General features: G+C 32.4%; 1 protein-coding gene across 1 annotated transcript; it reads right to left on the reverse strand.

The window, feature by feature from the left end:
* Nucleotides 1–13,735: 13,735 nt before the first annotated feature.
* LOC124917394 (probable methyltransferase At1g29790) lies at nt 13,736–14,875 on the reverse strand. Its single transcript, XM_047457841.1, has one exon. The coding sequence runs from the start codon at nt 14,864–14,866 to the stop codon at nt 13,736–13,738; it is 1,131 nt and encodes a 376-aa protein (XP_047313797.1). The 5' UTR covers nt 14,867–14,875.
* Between the last annotated feature and the right edge of the window lie 3,087 nt (nt 14,876–17,962).

The following is a 17,962-nucleotide window of genomic DNA, read 5'->3' on the forward strand; positions in this document are numbered from 1 at the left end:
TCCAAGTGAGAAGGCACTTTTCTTTAATTGAAGATTCGTTGGGTAATCGAGATACTTCCTTTTACATGTGTCTTTTCGATTATCTTTGGTAATCTTGCAAATTCCTTCATTTGTATTGTTATAAGTAATTAATACTAGAGGACCTTTTTGATATATATAAAATCGACTATGGTGGTATTACTTGACAATTTCAAGATATTATTGTATTTATTAATGTCTCAAATGAGTTTTTTTTACTGTTTTAATGATCTCATTCCACTCTTTTGTCGCTTTATCACTTGTCGTATTGTGGAAATTTGAACGTTCTTACACTAACTAACTAGGTCACGATAATTTATTCTCAGACGATAAATTCATGAAGAAGATCATAACTCATACTCAACACTTGTGAACATTTGAATTCCAACAAATCCGGGACAATTAATGAATAAACTCCAAGTGAGAAGGCACTTTTCTTTGAGCGAAGATTCGTTGGGTAATCGAGATACTTCCTTTTTCCCATGTCTTTTCGGTTATCTTTGGTAATCTTGCAAATTCCTTCATTTGTATTGTAAGAAGTAATTAATATTAAAGGATCTTTTTGATATATTTAAAATGGACTATGGTGGTATTACTTGACAATTTCAAGATATTATTGTACTTATTAATGTCTCAAATGAGTTTTTTTTTTCTGTTTTAATGATCTAATTCCACTCTTTTGTCGCTTTATCCCTTATCGTATTGTGGAAATTTGGACGTTCTTACACTAACTAACTAGGTCACCATAATTTATTCCCAGACGAAAAATCCATGAAGAAGATCATAACTCATACTCAACACTTGTGAATATTTGAATTCCAACAAATCCAGGACAATTAATGAATAAACTCTAAGTGAGAAGGCACTTTTCTTTGAGCGAAGATTCGTTGGGTAATCGACATACTTCCTTTTTTCCATGTCTTTTTGGTTATCTTTGGTAATCTTGCAAATTCCTTTATTTGTATTGTTATAAGTAATTAATACTAGAGGGTTTTTTTAATATATAAAATGGACTATGGTAGTATTACTTGACAATTTCAAGATATTGCTGTACTTATTAATGTCTCAAATGAGTTTGATTGTTGGCTAGCCCACTAATGGAGGAAACAAACAAGTAATTTTGTGGCTCACAATTAGGCACATAAATAGGCGGACACAACCAATGTTGTGAGCCTAAATGAACAAAACTTTTGCGCGCTCCACCGAGGTCATGATTGTAATATTTATTTTGTTCAATTTTTTCATTTTTGTATTGCAACGTCACTTGTAAATTTCTTGATTAAAGATCAAAATATAGAACTAGGGCAGAGATATTGAAATGTGAAATCAAGATATGCCTTTTAGGCTTTGTTTATGGTATTTATATTATACTATAATATTACAAGTCCATTTATTTTATTAGTATGTTCAAAATGAATCTAAACTAATTATTATTTTATATTTTCAAGATGAACATCTCTCAAGTTCATCTTGTCTCGGAGGCTAAAAAAAATCACGATCCAAAGTTTTTGTGAATATGTCAGCTTCTTGTACTTTTGAATAGACATGTAGAAGTTGAATAAAACTTTGTTTAAAGTTATCTTTAACAATTTGAAAAAATCTATATTTAAGTGCTTTGGTTTCTCGTGGAAGATCATTTTTTTAGCAATATGAATTGCGGTTTCATTATCACATCAAAGTGGAATCAATAAACTCACTTTTGTGTTAAAATCATTTAGCAGATAGGATATCCACTTTAGCTCACAAATTGTAGTAGTCATACTCCGATATTCTTCCTTGGTAGTCGATCATGAAATCGTAGTTTGTTTTTTAGTCTTCCATGACACCAAAGCTCTTCCAAATTTAATGCAATAACAAATGAGAGATCTTTACTATTTGTAAAAGTTGTCAAATCTGTATCTGAAAAACCCTCACTCATGTAGTTAGAATTATAAGGGTAAAATACTCCTAGTGAAGGAGTGCCTTTTAAATATTTAACACAATATAAAACTATCTCCCAATGAACTTCTAATGGTTTCTACATATATTGACTTAGCTGTTGGACACTAAAAAAATATGTGGTCGAGAAAAGTTTAAGTAAACTAGTGTTCAATTAGTCTTCTAAAATTTTCTGATCCGGTTAGTTCTTGACTGTCTAATTCATTAATTTTTATCTTTTTTTATGGGAACTCCAACTGACATGAACTTAGAGAATCCCGTGTCAGCTAATATGCCAAGTATATATACTTAATCTGATTTACAAACAATATAGCATAAGTACATTGTAATTCTAGTCAAAGGAAATACTTAGAATTACTTAAATACTTGATTGTGAATTTTGAATCTTGAATCAATATATTGCTTAACATTATTAATAGTTTGTATACCATATTCAATAATGATTATGTCGTCTACATATATTAATAAGGCAGTAAATATTTTTTCAGTTTTAAAAATAAATAAACAGTTATCATGTATTGACTGAACAAAGCCAAATTTAATAATTTAATGAAAACTATTTGTTCCACTACCTTGAGGATTGTTTTAAATCTTAAAGGCTTTCTTAAAATGACATACCTGATTTTCTTTTGCTCCAATTAGCCCTTCTGGAGGATGCATGTATACATCTTCATCTAGGTCACCGTAGAGAAAAGCATTGTTAACATTAGATTTCTATAAAACCATTTGTTAGAGGTTGTCTATAGACACCATATTTTTACACCCAAATAATTAAAATAAATGTATTCGGTCTAATACAATGATCATACGCCAATACTAGACTAGAATATTTAAAATAAATAATTAATCCACAAACTAACTTCTTTTGGACTAATTCAGGTTGATTAAAACATCATTTTTTAAAAATACTCAAAATTTGGACAAATGGGCTGCTCCACGACGTCTGGTTTGGAAAATCATGAAAATTGATATATTATTATGTTACAGTTTAACTTGTAATTTGTAACTAGTGTTTATGGGTTCTTGATTTCAAGAATCGAGTTCTTGATCTCTAGGACCGGGTGGAAAATATATAAACAAAGGTCAGCGGAAGTATTTTGCAATGGAGAATTTGGGATGAGGGGAAAAGAAAAGTCAAGGGTGAGAAAAGAATATTGTTGGTCTATACCAAACAGTCTAAAACAAAGGTTCAAAACCTAAAATAAAATAGGGGTGAAGAAGTTTTACAAAAGAATTCAAATATTCATTATTCCATGGTTCCTTGGAGAAGAAAAATCAGTCTTATATAGTTGTTGTCTTGCCCCAGAATGTTCAGAATTATTACTATAACAACATAACAGAATTCAGTTTCAGAAATAACAAAAATTAGAATCAAAATCGAATATTAAACAAAAAACAGAAATTCAAGCCCAATTGTTCCATAAGACCGATGGAGGGTGCTAGAATTATATTGGACCGCTGACTTTATTTATGGACCGTAACATTATCTCCCCCTTCAAAATTCATTTCCCTCGACGAAAAGACCGTGGCTTGGTTAGCCTCTAATTCGCATCCTGCCAACTTTAAAGAGAACTCTTTTCTCTTGCTATTCGGTCAGATTTTCAGTAGGTCCAAAAAGTGTCGGGTTCTAGGGCCGCAATCCTTAAAAAACCTTCGGCAGCATCCTTTCAATAGTGGAGCTGGTCTGGACCTAGTGCATATATAAAAATAAAACGTCTTTCAGCTCCCCTTATACACTATGGTGTTATCAAAAATCCATAACAAATCCTTCCTTCAGCCCAGCACCCCAGGATCAGCCAAGCAGCAATTCTTTTTCCGATTATACACTAGAGTGTCATCAAATATCCAAGCCCAGTTCTTTTTCCGGACCATCACCACAAGGGCAGCCAAACAACAATGAATTTTACATATTCTCCTAACTGGTGGTCGGTCTTTGGGTTGCTGGAATAGAGTATTGATCTTCGATTATGTGCTGGAAATCTTCAGGAGTGTCTTTCGATGTCATTGCCGCGAGTTAACCAATTTGGCCTTCGTTCTTACTCTTTATTTGCACCATGAAAGCAACACTAAATTTTTCCAAGGACTTCTCCCGTTGGTCGCCTTGTATCATGTTGACCTGTTCCCGATACATACCCTGCAAAATTTATTCTTGAGTGGGTTCTTGGACTTCTTGATGATTAGCCGAGACCATGAATATTTTGGATTTACACATATGGTTGGACTCCCATTTTTCGTTGCAAGTATAACATAGGCTTTTCTTGGGGTCGGTTGTCCGGTTTGTGCTCGGCCAGGCCGTGTTAACATTGGATGACTTGGACAGCAGCGATGCTTCAGCGCTGTACAAGGGTCAGTTGCTCATTATGAAACTGTATATTGTTTCTTGGTCTTGGATAGTACTGATCTGCTTCAAGTTCATTCGTTGTCTCATGGGGGTGTCATGTATGGAATGACCGAATCGCATCAAGAGATCTCTCTTGAATACATCCCACGACAAGTCTTCTCTAAGGCTGAGGTTCTACAAATATGACCCATACCACATTCTTACTTCTTTTAAAAAGTGAATGAGGGTAATGTCCAGTTTCGTGGCATCATTCATCTTGTCCACCCTAAAGAATTACTCGAAAGATATGAGTCAGTCCTCCAAATTAGTCCCATCAAATTTAGTAAAATCAACTTGTTCGTAGTGTTGACCATATTGAAAGGGCATGTTCTTGGAGGACCGTAGCAAGAAGCATTAACATAGGGTCGGGTGCGGAGATCTTGCCATTATTAAACGCACCACTTTCAATGGCTGTCAATCTTTCTTCAGCGGCATCAAACCTTTTGTCCATTGAAGTTTGCATAGCAGCCGTTTGTTGGGACAAGCATTCGATTAGGGTCTTTAGAGCATCCATCTCTATTTGCTGACGAGTTTTCTATCATTGGAGAATCGTCTTGCTCTAATACCAAGATGTTACAGTTTAACTTGTAACTAGTGTTTATGGGTTCTTAATTTCAAGAATCGAGTTCTTGATCTCTAGGACCGGGTGAGAAATATATAAACAAAGGGCAACGAAAGTATTTTGTAATGGAGAATTTGAGATGAGGGGAATAGAAGAGTCAAGGGTGAGAAAAGAATATTGTTGGTCTATACCAAACAGTTCAAAACAAAGGTTCAAAACCTAAAATAAAATAGGGGTGAAGAAGTTTCACAAAAGAATTCAAATATTCATTATTCCATGGTTCTTTAGGGAAGAAAGATCAGCCTTATATAGTTGTTGTCTTGCCCCGGAATGTTCGGGATTATTGTTTTAACAACATAACGAAATTCAGTTTGAGAAATAACATAAACTAGAATCAAAACCGAATATTAAACAAAAAACAAAAATTCAAGCCCAAGTGTTACATAGGACCGATGGAGGGTGCTAGAATTATATTTGGACCGCAGACTTTATTTCTGGACCGTAACATATTACTATTGGACATTGTCGACGAAAATGTCTCCCAAAGACAATTCTTTTAAATTAAATGCAACTCTTTTTGTAAAACGCAAAATTTGCTAAAACTAACACGATCACGATGTCTAAAGCATTGGAAATAATAATATACTATAATATCGTTTTTTTATTTTTAGAAAAAAGACGCTCTGAAGACCGAGGAGAGAAAAAAAATCCGATAAACCATTTCAGGACTGTCAAAGCACGGGATGACATCATCGTTGGAATCATCATCGGATGTGACTTAAAAAAATACCTCAAGCTTCAATACTTGATGGAATTGGATGATTTTGAGTGTTCTGACACCTGCCACCTAAATGAGTCTTTTATAAAACATTGCAACCCAATATTAAATTTGAGATTTTTAACTTGACAAAATTTCGAGACAAAGTAAATGTGTTCGAGAGAAGATCAAATTGGACACCCTTTCACTAAAAAAAACTTGAGTTATAGTTATCCAATCAAGGTGATTCAACCTAGCATAGAAAGATAACTAACATACCTTTCGAATGATACCTATCCTGAAGCATAATTCGGTGTTTACAATTACAGGACCTTCCAAGTCGACACAAGTGTACACATGCTTCAGGTTAGAGTTCCAGGAGCTAAATGGTTGTCCGCTCAATGTAAAAAAATCCTTAACTTTGGTTCTACTTATCCATTCGAGGTGAGTGAGCTACTATTGGAAAGTTGTGGATGTAGGATTTCCAATTATATCAATTGAGACTCGTGGTTGGACATACAACCCATGCTAGGTTGTCCGCAAACCAAATGGTACAGTTTGGGGACATTAGTGTTCATTCAAAGATTCCTAAATCTACCGGAGGAATTTGTAGTCAAGGATCACACATTTCCAACGTCTACAAACTCAGTCCGAGGCATGGCCTGAGCCGTCCTAGAGAGCCCTCGAAGTTACAGTTATGAAGAACAAACTAAAACCGAGCAAGGTTAAAATGAATTTAGAATCAAAGATCGAACTAAACCGTCCATATGATACCATGTAATTTTTTTATTATTAAAGATCCAAACATAGAATTAGGAAATAGAGAGATTAAAATGTGAAATCAAGATATGCATTTATATTATACTAAAATATTACAACAATAGTATCTATATTTACTGCATTCAAAATGAATCTAAACTTATTTACCCCAAGTTTGATTATGTCAAAACCCATAACTGCCAGATGATTGGACTCTAAGTCTAAGCTCACTCCCTCCTAATTCCTAACTGGAGAAACCCTAACCGTCGACCAAGAACTGCTCCGACGAACAAGAAGACAACTCCGACTAAGTAGCATCGACCGACCAACATCTGCTTCGCGGATTTGCATGTTCTTCCATCATTCTTCTTGTTTTCTCAAGGTAACATTTACTACCTTCGTAAGTCTATTAAAATATTGTATTCCTAATCTGCTAAGGTGTTTTGAGAAAAAAAAATGTGTTTTGTTTTGCTTGATTGACCCTTATCTGCTAAGGTTAGAGTAGAATCATTGAATTAATTCAACACATGAACGTGATGAATATTAGACATTATTCTTGAGTATTTCGCTCAAGAACACTGATCTTGAAACTAATTTACCCAAAAAAATACAAACTTCGTCGTGATCGTCGGGCCATTGAGCTGAGGGAGTTAACCACTTGAATATGGAATGTTCCTCTGTCTAATGGAGCTAATTGGAAGTCCATTGGAAATCATTTAATCATTGCTAGTACAAACCGAAGTATGTCACTCATTTGATTATGTCAATACTCATGCGCGCCAAGTGTTCGATGATATGTTATAGTTATTTTGCCTGAATAACTGAATTTCCAAAACTTGATGAGTTGCCTTCTTGTCGAGCCTCTATCATCGTGATCGTTGGAGCTTGATGTCGGGAATTGACTTCTAATGTAAGAAGAGACTGCGAGTTATCCAATGAACTAAAAATCGAAGTCCAATTTGATCAATCTATCTCCGCAAGTGAAGCCACGAGTGGAGCAGTCATTTGTTTTTGCAAAACAACTGAAGTCAAGTGTTAGTCAATTTTTTTTATGAAGACAAAATCAAATGAGGGCTGATATTAATCGATCTTTTTTCAAGATCTTCTGGTAATCAAACATGACAAAACAAAGTTCTATGACGAAGAAGAGATGAAATCAAACACCGAAGTCCAATTCGATCAATCAATCGTTGCGAGTTCAGTGTTGTACAAGTGTCCGTTGCACATTAGGGACCGGTACGTTGCTTCTTGGACCTTAGTCATGGCCATGACTTCGTTTAGGGAGCCAGGGAATCGCAACCTGATGCAATTTGCAATCTCCTCCCTTAGACCGGACAGGTAGCAATCTATTACGTAGTACCTTGGCATATGATATAATTTTTAAGAGATCGACATGTATCGCAGATTATATTCTTGAACCGAACCAACCTGTTTCAAATTCATCAGTTGTCTCATTGAAGTGTCGTGTATAGAAGGCCTGAATTGCGTCATAAGATCTCTTTTGAACACATCCCAAGATAAGGCTTCCATATGGTTGCGGTTCTAGAGATAAGATCCATACAACATTCTTGCTTCGCCAGAAAAATGAATGGGTGCAATTTCTAGTTTAGTGGCATCCTTAGTCTTGTCCACCCTTAAGAATTGCTCGGCAGATATTAGTCAACCCTCCACATCGAACCCATCAAACCGAGGAAAGTCGACATTGGTTAACCGGGTTGGAGGAGCATAGTGTGTGTCACGATTCTGGCCAGGGTGTTGGGGCCTAAACTGGGAAGAACCGTGGCAAGAATTAACATCGTAGGGTCTGTGGCGGTGTTCTTGCATATTTCCAGATGCCCCGCTCTCAAAGGTTGCCATTCGTTCTTCAGCCGCATCCAATCTTCGGTCTATAGCATCTTGCATCGCAGCTGTTTGTTGGTACAGACTTTCAATAAGGGCCTTAAGCGCATCCATTTCTGACTACTGGCGAGTTTCTACCATTCCGAGAATCGACCACCTCTAATACCAATATGTTAAGCTTAAAACTATAACTTAGCTTTCCGAGTTCTTGATACCAAGAATCGGGTTCTTGATAGTTGGGACCGAGCGTAAAATTCTATAATCAAGCGCAACGGAAATAATATGAGAAGAGAATTCGAGATTAAGGAGAGAAGAACCAAAGGTGAGAAGAGAATACTACTAGAATACACCTAGTAGTCCAAGATAGAGGTCCAAGACCGAGAGAATAATTTAGAGTAAGAACTTTCACAAGCTTTCATTCATGGCCAAAAAGTGGGGTGGGCATCAGCATTTATAGCGGCTGAATTACCCAAGAGTAGTCGGTACAAACTTGTTACAACAACTTTTAGAAATAACATAATTCGGTTTGAGAAATATAAGAGAAGAGAAACAAAACATAATTATTAAACAAAAAACATAAACCGGCATATGTGCACAATAGGACCGAGAAAAGGGTGTTGGAATTGTTCTAGGACCGAAGACTTAATTTGTAGACCCTAACACAATCTTTCAAACATTAAATGACCAACTATTTTCCAATAGAGACGGTTTACTTAAGATGCGCGTAGGGACATATTCAGGATTTAAAGTTGGGGTGGGCTAGAATTTAATGTAATAAATTATATATATATATTAAAAATATTATAATGTTTAAGTAAGTTGAGTAAGAAAATCATCATTCATTTTATTGTGAAGTTCCGTCTTCACATCCTTCATTGTTGAAAATATTCGCTCAGTAGTAGTGTTAAAACATGCAATGTCAAAACAATAATCAATTTAATCAACATAATATAAACTTTTGATCATTCACTCTCGGTCAATTGTTAACACAACTCAACAAGTGTAAAAACTTTCAAATTTGGCATCACACCAAGTTTATGATGTACCAATTTATATTTTAAAGTTAATAATGTTTTGATCGGTAAAATCTTCAAGGTAAAATTTCGTTGCAAACTTACAAATATCATCACTAATAAATGAGTCGATGATTTTTTTTTTGTCTAAAGATTTAATAAGAGATGAATTTTGGATTGTAGAGATCGTAGGTGTAGTTGGAGAACCTTTCCTAATTTGGCGATTTATCTTCTTTAAGAATGAAGATATCAATGTCTTTCTTTTCTTTGCAGCATGTTCTATTTTTTTATATACATAATTTTCAAAATTGAATATTTTATTGAACAATTGAATATAAGGTTGAAAAAACATTAAAAAAAACTCAAGTAAACATTTAATCGAAAAGTTAGAGTACGATTATGAAAAAGTGAAAGAAAAAATTAAGTAATTCTAAAATGATAAATTCTCAAAATTCTACAATACCAAACATACATAAAATTTATAAATTTCATATACATAATTAAATTAACGATTATACAAATTAAGAATGTGAAAATTATGAAGATAATTAAAATAAATACAAATAAAGAGAAAGGAATTTTACCTATTTTGGAATTAAAAAAATAAATATGAGAATTTTGATGAAATAATTAGAAAATATAAAATTAGTAAAATAAAATATAAGATATGGTAAAATTAGGAAAGAGGATATATGAAAAAATTAAGGTATATATTGTTAATATACTCTATGTTATATTTTAAGGTATATATTGTTAATATACTCTATGTTATATTTTACTATATATATATATAACAAATTAAAGATTAAGGAGGATTTTTTTTTTTCAGGGTGGGCTTAAGCCCACCTCAGCCCTAGGGTAAATTCGTCCCTGGATAAGCGTGTGAAACATAACGATGAGGATTATTTCTCACACGTAACCCATCATTAAGCCCCTAAAATGGATACTCTGATTTTATTTCATTAGTATCTTTGAGAAGTAACTAAAGTGGCCATTTTAAAGTCAGTTAGATAAATTTATTTGCGAATGAATTAATCTAAAACTTGTATGGGCCAATTTTAAAAGGTTTGTACTAGAGAACTCTATTTTCAGTTTCTCATCTTTTTTTTATCTTTTACGAGATTTGAGAGGAAGGTAAATCAAGAAGTTCTCTAACACAACCGAAATGACACCCAAAATATTTTCTTTCTTAAAAAAAGTGCACGGGTCGAACATCCCATAAAAATCTCTTGTCTCCTACCGTGGGAGCATATAAGGAAGGTAAGACATGGGGCTCGACCAATTTTAGATCGCACAAACCGTCCTTAAAGATAGAGTATTTTTAAAAAAACGAAGGGGCGATAAAAACATGTACACTATCAAAACAAAAAACAAGTAAAATTCTTACCGTGACTATTTTTGTAACCAAAAAGAAGTTGTCATGGAAGTCAATCCCCTATCTCTTAATTTGTATCTATTTGCCACTAACCTGGCTTTCTACTGTGTCATTATTCCATTTGGATTTAATCTTATATTGTAAATTCATCTTATCATCAATTAGTTTCTTCCCATTAAGAGGTGTAACTAGATTATAAATATTATTGTTTTTTAAATCAATTAATTCATCATCCATGGTGATCAGCTAGTGTTTATTTTTTTTCAATTTCTTTGTAAGATTATGGTTCTTTAGTTGTGGAAATAGTTCTTAAGAAATTGAAGTCTTCATTATTAATACATTTAATTTAGTTGTATATGGAAAATTATTTGGAGTTTAAGAAGTTTCACTGTTAATATTTATATTTGGATTATTAATATAACTATCATTATATTTCTAACAAAAAAAAAATGTTTTGAATGAGAGCGGATGACCATGACGGTGAATTATCATTTTAATTCTCCTAAATTCAAAAAAATATATTAGTTTCACACATTTGTTTTTCTATTTTTTTTTCTTTGTATTTTATAAAACATATATTTTACTTGATTGTAGAAAAGGATTTTGTTTAGAATTTTCACTAAAAACTGAATGATCATCATTTAAAGAAATTGAATCTCCTACCATAGAGTTTACTATTTTTTCAATTGATTAATCAAAGTGATATATATTTATAGAGTCAATTCTCTTTTATGCAATTTTTATTTTCTTTTGATATGAGAAGATATTTTTATAAAAAATAATGTCTCTTTTGACAAAAGATTTCAGTTGCAGTGTCAAAAACTCTATATTCTTTTTGTCCATAACAAAATTCAATAAAAATACAGTTTTTTCTCTTGGTTCAAATTTAATTTATTTTAGGATTGTTCAAAACACAATTATCCAAAAACTCTTAATTCTGAAATTTTTTTGTTATTTTGTATGCAGTTTAAAAAATGGAATTTTTCAAGGACAAAAAACATGAACGTAGACTTGCTTGAAACATAATAGAACGAGTAATTTGAAAAAGTTGTCGGTGTTTTCGCTCTACCATCCCATTTTGTTGTGGGATGTAAGGGCAATATTTTTATACAATATTCCATTTGTTTTGAAAAAATTCTAACATTCCAAACTTAAAACTCACTCTCATCTTTAGTTCTTATAGTTTTAATAATAAAAAAAATAAATTGTATTTTTACCGTAGCATAAAAATTAAAAAATATTTGATAAATTAAATTTTTAGGTTGAGTATGTATGTCCAAATTAACCTATTAATAAGGATATTCAGATGTACATATGAATCAACTCGAAAAACTTTGTAATTTTGGATAGATTATTATTGAAAAATAACCTTTTCAATTTTAAAATTGAAAAAAATAACAATGAAATTCTCATTCTTATTTAAATTAAAAATATGTTTTAAATTAATATAAAAAAGATGACCAAATCTCCTATACAACAAAGTAAAATCAGTGAAGATTTTATTTTCTAAATCAGTTTCGAATAAGTAAGATTTTTATGAAAAATTTCCTCTGTCTACGATGATATTGTCTCTAACATCTTAAAATAAAAAATAAGTAGAAAAAAATTAACAATTAATACTTGTTTTTCTAGAAAGTTTTAAAACTAAAATTATGTTATAAATAAAGTCTTTTATATGCATGTATCATATAATTTTAGTTTTACAGTAAATCTAACAATATTTCCATTTTTTTGACATGTTTTCGTTGTTCAATGAGATAGAAATAAGGGCATATTATTTAATTGTTTAAGATTAGTCATCATACTCAAATTAACACATCTTTTATCACTAGCACCAATGTCTAACCCTTAAAGTTATTATGTATATTCAAACTATAAGCACTAGTAAGATTTGTGGAAGAGTACATAGTACTTTTATTTACCTTTTATTTACCCTTATATTTTTGTTTGTAGTCATTTCATAACTTCGAATTTGAGGATTTATTTGAGGAGAATTTTAGTTGTTTATCACAATATAAGAAGGGATGGTTAGCTGTTACATTTTTTTTTCTGATCTCGGTTTCCTTTCCATCATTTTGGATACGAAATAATCTTGAAGCATCACTCTTTGTTATGACTTTCCATTCTGCAATGAGTAAAAAACATATTTTATGTTTCTTTCCCACTTTTCCTTTGTTGTTTTATCCCCTTCCTCTATTGTTTCTTAAATTATTTTGACTCATCTATTAATCTAAACTATTTTTCATTAGCATTACAAAATTATTAGTTTGTTCAGATATTGATGTATGATTTTTCCTGTGTCTTTCAATGCTCAACAACATTGCATAGACTCATTTCAGACTTAGTTTTGGATCCACAAGAATGATATGTCGTCTTGCGTTAATGAAGTACTCGTTCAGCCCCTTCAGAAATTGTGTAAGTTTGTTAACTTAATTACTAACTTTGCTTCTGGGCCATTATTTTTGATATCTTTCTTTGATATCCGTCCACAAATTTAAGGTTGTGGTTGTGGATAGTTAGCCGTGATTTCATCCGATACCGTATTTAGAATCAAATATCGAACTAGATTAGATAGTCCATTTGATACCATGTAATTTTTTATTTTTTATTTTTAAATATGGTAACATAGAATTAGGACATATTAAAATGTGAAATCAAGATATGTATTTCTAGTATACTAAATTATTAAACAACAATAGTACCTATATTTACTGCATTCAAAATGAATCTAAACTTATTATTATTGTCTTACACTCTCATAATATTTTTTCACTCTCCTTTATTTTTGTTTTTCTATAATTTACTTTAAAAAACAAAAAAAAAAATACGGCACAAATTTAAAAAGACACATTCCCATAAAATTAAATTATTTTTAAAGAATAAACTTATTTCATTAATCCAAATAATCACGAAAATCGCAAAAAATGATGAAAAACTCGTCAAATCAGTTCATTTCAAGTTAATTGTCATAAGTTATCCATAACTAACTCAAATCTCTCTATTGAAAATCACCAAACAAATGTGATAATAAAAAAGAGTAACAAATATATATGAAGATATGTGTAATAAAACACCATATACATTATGACTGATATCACCAAGAATTCTTCAATGGTTTCTGCAGCAAAGCTGTAAGATACTTCTCTTCAAGATCTGGACCTCTATCGAGTTTACGCCCCACGACCCACTTCACTTTCTTGAATCCTATACTATCGATAAGTGGCGTATACAATTTATCCAACTGCTCACCCACACAAAAGAAATTGTCTAGCCAAAACAACCCACCTGGCCTAAGCACCCTATAAATATCGAAAAGCATAAATTGTAGCATCGTCGACGGAATCCAATTACTCAAAACATGCATGGAATGCACAATATCGAGTGTATTGTCAAAGAATGGAAGCCTCTGAGAAATACTGAGGTATAAAGGTATGACACCTCTCGATGCAATGAAATTATTGAAAGGCCCGTTTAAATTCATGGAAGTGGTCACAATTGTTATGTTCCTTTCCCTCATTCTAACCGCGAAAGTGGCAACACCTCCTCCGATATCAAGTCCTATCCGAATACTCCCCGGCTTCACCGATGCAAGAACCTCATCGATCGAGAGGTTAATCCCATCGCCTTTCGGTTTCAACCATCGAGTTTTTTCGCGACCCTTGAGGTCAAAACAATCTTTACAATCATCGAAAGCCTTCTGGTTACGCTTTCGGTTGACTAAACACTCATAGCTCTTACAAGTGTACGCGGTCCAAACAACCGAAGTATCGGAAGGCTTTGTCCATAGGCTTTTGGGAATTGGGTAAGGCTCGATAGCTTCTTTTGAGGCTGCGGGTCTACACCTTCTACGAGGAAGCGGTTCACACCCTTTAAGGAGAAGTTTTTGAGCTAGTAGCTCATCGTCGGGGCAAGAACCGTTAACCTTGTATGACATATATCGGTTGAGATAATCGGGAAACAAGGTACAAGGCATGCCAACGGGTGGGAGAATCTCGTCCGAATCGAAGTTGTTGTTGTAACCGAAAGGAAGCTTTTGGGGAGATGTGATGGCTAGAAATTCGGAGGCGGTTTTTGTAGGGTTGATATTGATGGAGGATGAAGGAATAGAGCAATGAGAGTTGTTGAAAGTGGTGGAAACAAAGAGGGTGAGAAGATTTGAGGACATGAGAATGAAGAGGAAGAGTAGATTGGTGGGAAAAGACTTGGGTTTTTTAGGTGAGTCCATTGTTTTTCCTCTTCTTCAAGTTGCTTGGTGTTTAAGGATTGGAATGGAGAAAGAACTTTATATGATCCCAAACAATTTGCAATATAATAAAAAAAAGATGGGAGGTCTTAATTATGTAACAGGTGAATTAATGACTGCAACAAAATTAGTCAACTTTATAAGTTTAAGACAATATATGTTGGGCTTTAATAATCAATGTCATGTTTTCCTATTTATTGCAGGTGGACTTTGACAAAATGAAGAGTTCCGCTTTTGAAGGATCTAAATGTTAGGGTTGGTTTGATTTGACTTATATGGTCTTGATTATATATAATTATTGTTAATGTGTCTGATACAAGTCATTTAGGCTAGTTTTTTTTTTTTTACTGAATTTAATTATATATATATTAATTTGCTGAGATTATGACTGATTTTGATGCAATAAAATTCCCTTACTAGATCTTAAATAGTAGGGTACTAGTTCTTATGGCTTATTATAAGAATAAATGGGACTCACAAATTGGACTTATTTGGAAATAGTTATTTTCTATATTTAAATTCAAGTTTGGAACTTTGGTGTGAAATTGTAAATATTTTTTGAATCTGCAATGGATTAAGTTTAGTTTCTAGTTGTGATCCAATTTAGATTCATATCCTAATGAGAAAAATGATAAAAATGTGTGTTTTCAAATGAAGTAGTCGGGTTTCAGTAAACTCAATATATGGGAAACTCGATAAAAACAGGTTAGGGTAGAAAACCAATCGAGTTCAGGAAAAGGTGAACAAAATAAACCACCAAGTTGAGGAAGAGGAACAAAATATGCCGTTGCAAGGCCAAGATGGGAAACAAAAACCTACACCACTACATACACAATTATTTATTAAGTTTGACCTATATATATGTGGAGAACATATATATTCTTACTCTTTTAATTGGTAAACTATTTATACTTGCGATCATCTTTCATTTTTAAACTACTTCTACTTGCATTATTATGCTAAAATAAACTTCTATTTGCATTATCAAATTCTTAATAGACAAAATTATTTGGTATTTGTGGTTTGATAAGTATTATTTTCTCGTTAAAGTGTTCGATCATTTTACGTACATCTCAAAAGTATCTGATTTTTTTTTTTTTTTGAAAGAACTCAACTATTTTAAATACGGTCCGGATCAATAGTTCACAAGGCGAAAAGAACTGTCATTTATCCATTTTGATGATGAGATCACACTTTTGAAAATATGATGAGTTTTGAACTAAGTGTTACCTGTACAGATTCATATAGTTATTCTCTAACCGTTTGAAATAATATTTTGGGGCAAAAATATATTAAATGAGTCAATATATCAAAGCTTATAATACCTGCTGAAAATGAGTTAGATTTTAGGAGGCTCTTAAAACGTTTTGTTTTAAAATACAAAATGTTTTTGGGATCTATAAGGGTCGGCCCTGGAGTAACCCGGCAAGCCCTCGGGTTAGGGCAGCCCATTTATTTCGAGTAGTGAGATTTTTAGTCAAATCTATTGTATTTTTAAATAAAAAAATATGGTAGTTTAGTTGGTTTAATATAAAAATTCTCTTTTATATTTGGTTATAGGTTCAACCCTCACAAAAAATATTATTTTTTAAAAAAAATTAAACTATACCTAGGGCAACAAAAAAAAAATATTGACAATTTTTTTCCGAGGCTGAGGCAGCTCAAAACTCAGTGTCGGTCATCCATTTATACTCGTTAGAGGATGCATGTGGGATTAACAAAGAATATATTCTTTGTAGACTTGGAACCGTTGGAGGTTTGTCTAGCTTTGGTCATTCTTAATTAGTTGCTTAATTTCTTTTATTTCCTTATTTGTTTTATGATGTTGTTCTTACATTAAGAGATATTTCCTCTCTTGATATTTATTTTATCCCTCCTCACATGAGAAAAACCAACCAAGTAATTGTTCAACACGGCAAACTAACCAGAAAGTCTGATTTAAAAAATTGATTAAAAAAATAGTTTTGGAAGAGATTTGAACCCATCAACTAAAAGATTTACATATTTATGTTTCACCACTAAGCTACAACACTTTTTAATTAAAATCATAACAAATTTAATAAAATATCTTACTAATTTAATAATTGGGCTGCCCTAAGGATTGGACTGCCCTAGCCCATGGGCTTGTCGGGCTTACCCCAGGGTCGGCCCTGATCCCAAACAACGAGACCTTCAAGAAAACTAACATTGATCTAACCTACCAATATAACTTTTATAATCTTCATCCATTTTATTGTCCTTCCTTGAGTTCCATTTGTGTCTCTAGTCTTGGACAAAATTCATTTGGACGGTATGTTCTATTTGTAAACCTTGTTGTATGGTTTACTTTAGTTTTTCATAAATTGTTGGATTATGCTATTATGGATTGTTCTAATAGAGATTGGACGTTGATGGCTTTTGTTTGTTATTCTTTTAGTTTTATTTGAAAATAAATAAATTTAGTAACTTTTTGAAAATGTACCACAATTAAGATAAAAAATTATTTAAATGTAAAAATAATAATAATAAATAATACTTGTTTCATTTGCTAGATGTGAAACAAGTATTAATTGTTCTCTCGGGGAGAAATTCTTTTTTCATTTTGAGAGAAAATTAATTATTCGATCAAGTTCACAATATTCAATGGTGTTATAATTAACTCTGATTCCTTGAATATAATGATAATATGAAATTAGGGAGAACATTGTCATACACTCATCTTATTGTGTGAAATGGTTAATGTTGTGTTTGTTTTACATATTAGAAAGTTAATATTGTGTTAATGTTCATGACTATTAAGGTCGTGAATTGGTTTGTACAATTAAGAATAATACAGTGCCCAAAAGCTAAATTTAGAGTCTGGTCTATATATAGATCACCCCTTCTTCCTATCCCAGTCATAAGGGTCAAAAAGGGCCCTAATACTTCACTGCCAGATGACCTGTTTATTTAGGTTTCAACTTTCAACCATTTTAACTACATCTTTAAGCTAAACTATTATTTTTCATTGCGGTAACATTGTAAAATTTGTGTAAATCTGGACCAAAATTTTCAATTTTATTAAATAAATTTAAATTTGGTCTAACAAGTTATGTACTC

Source organism: Impatiens glandulifera, unplaced genomic scaffold, assembly GCF_907164915.1.
Source record: "Impatiens glandulifera unplaced genomic scaffold, dImpGla2.1, whole genome shotgun sequence".
NCBI classification, from domain to species: Eukaryota; Viridiplantae; Streptophyta; class Magnoliopsida; order Ericales; family Balsaminaceae; genus Impatiens; species Impatiens glandulifera.

What these genes read in the sequence shown, in the direction of transcription:
- LOC124917394 (XM_047457841.1), bottom strand. Translation starts at nt 14,866, where the DNA reads ATGGACTCACCTAAAAAACCCAAGTCTTTTCCCACCAATCTACTCTTC.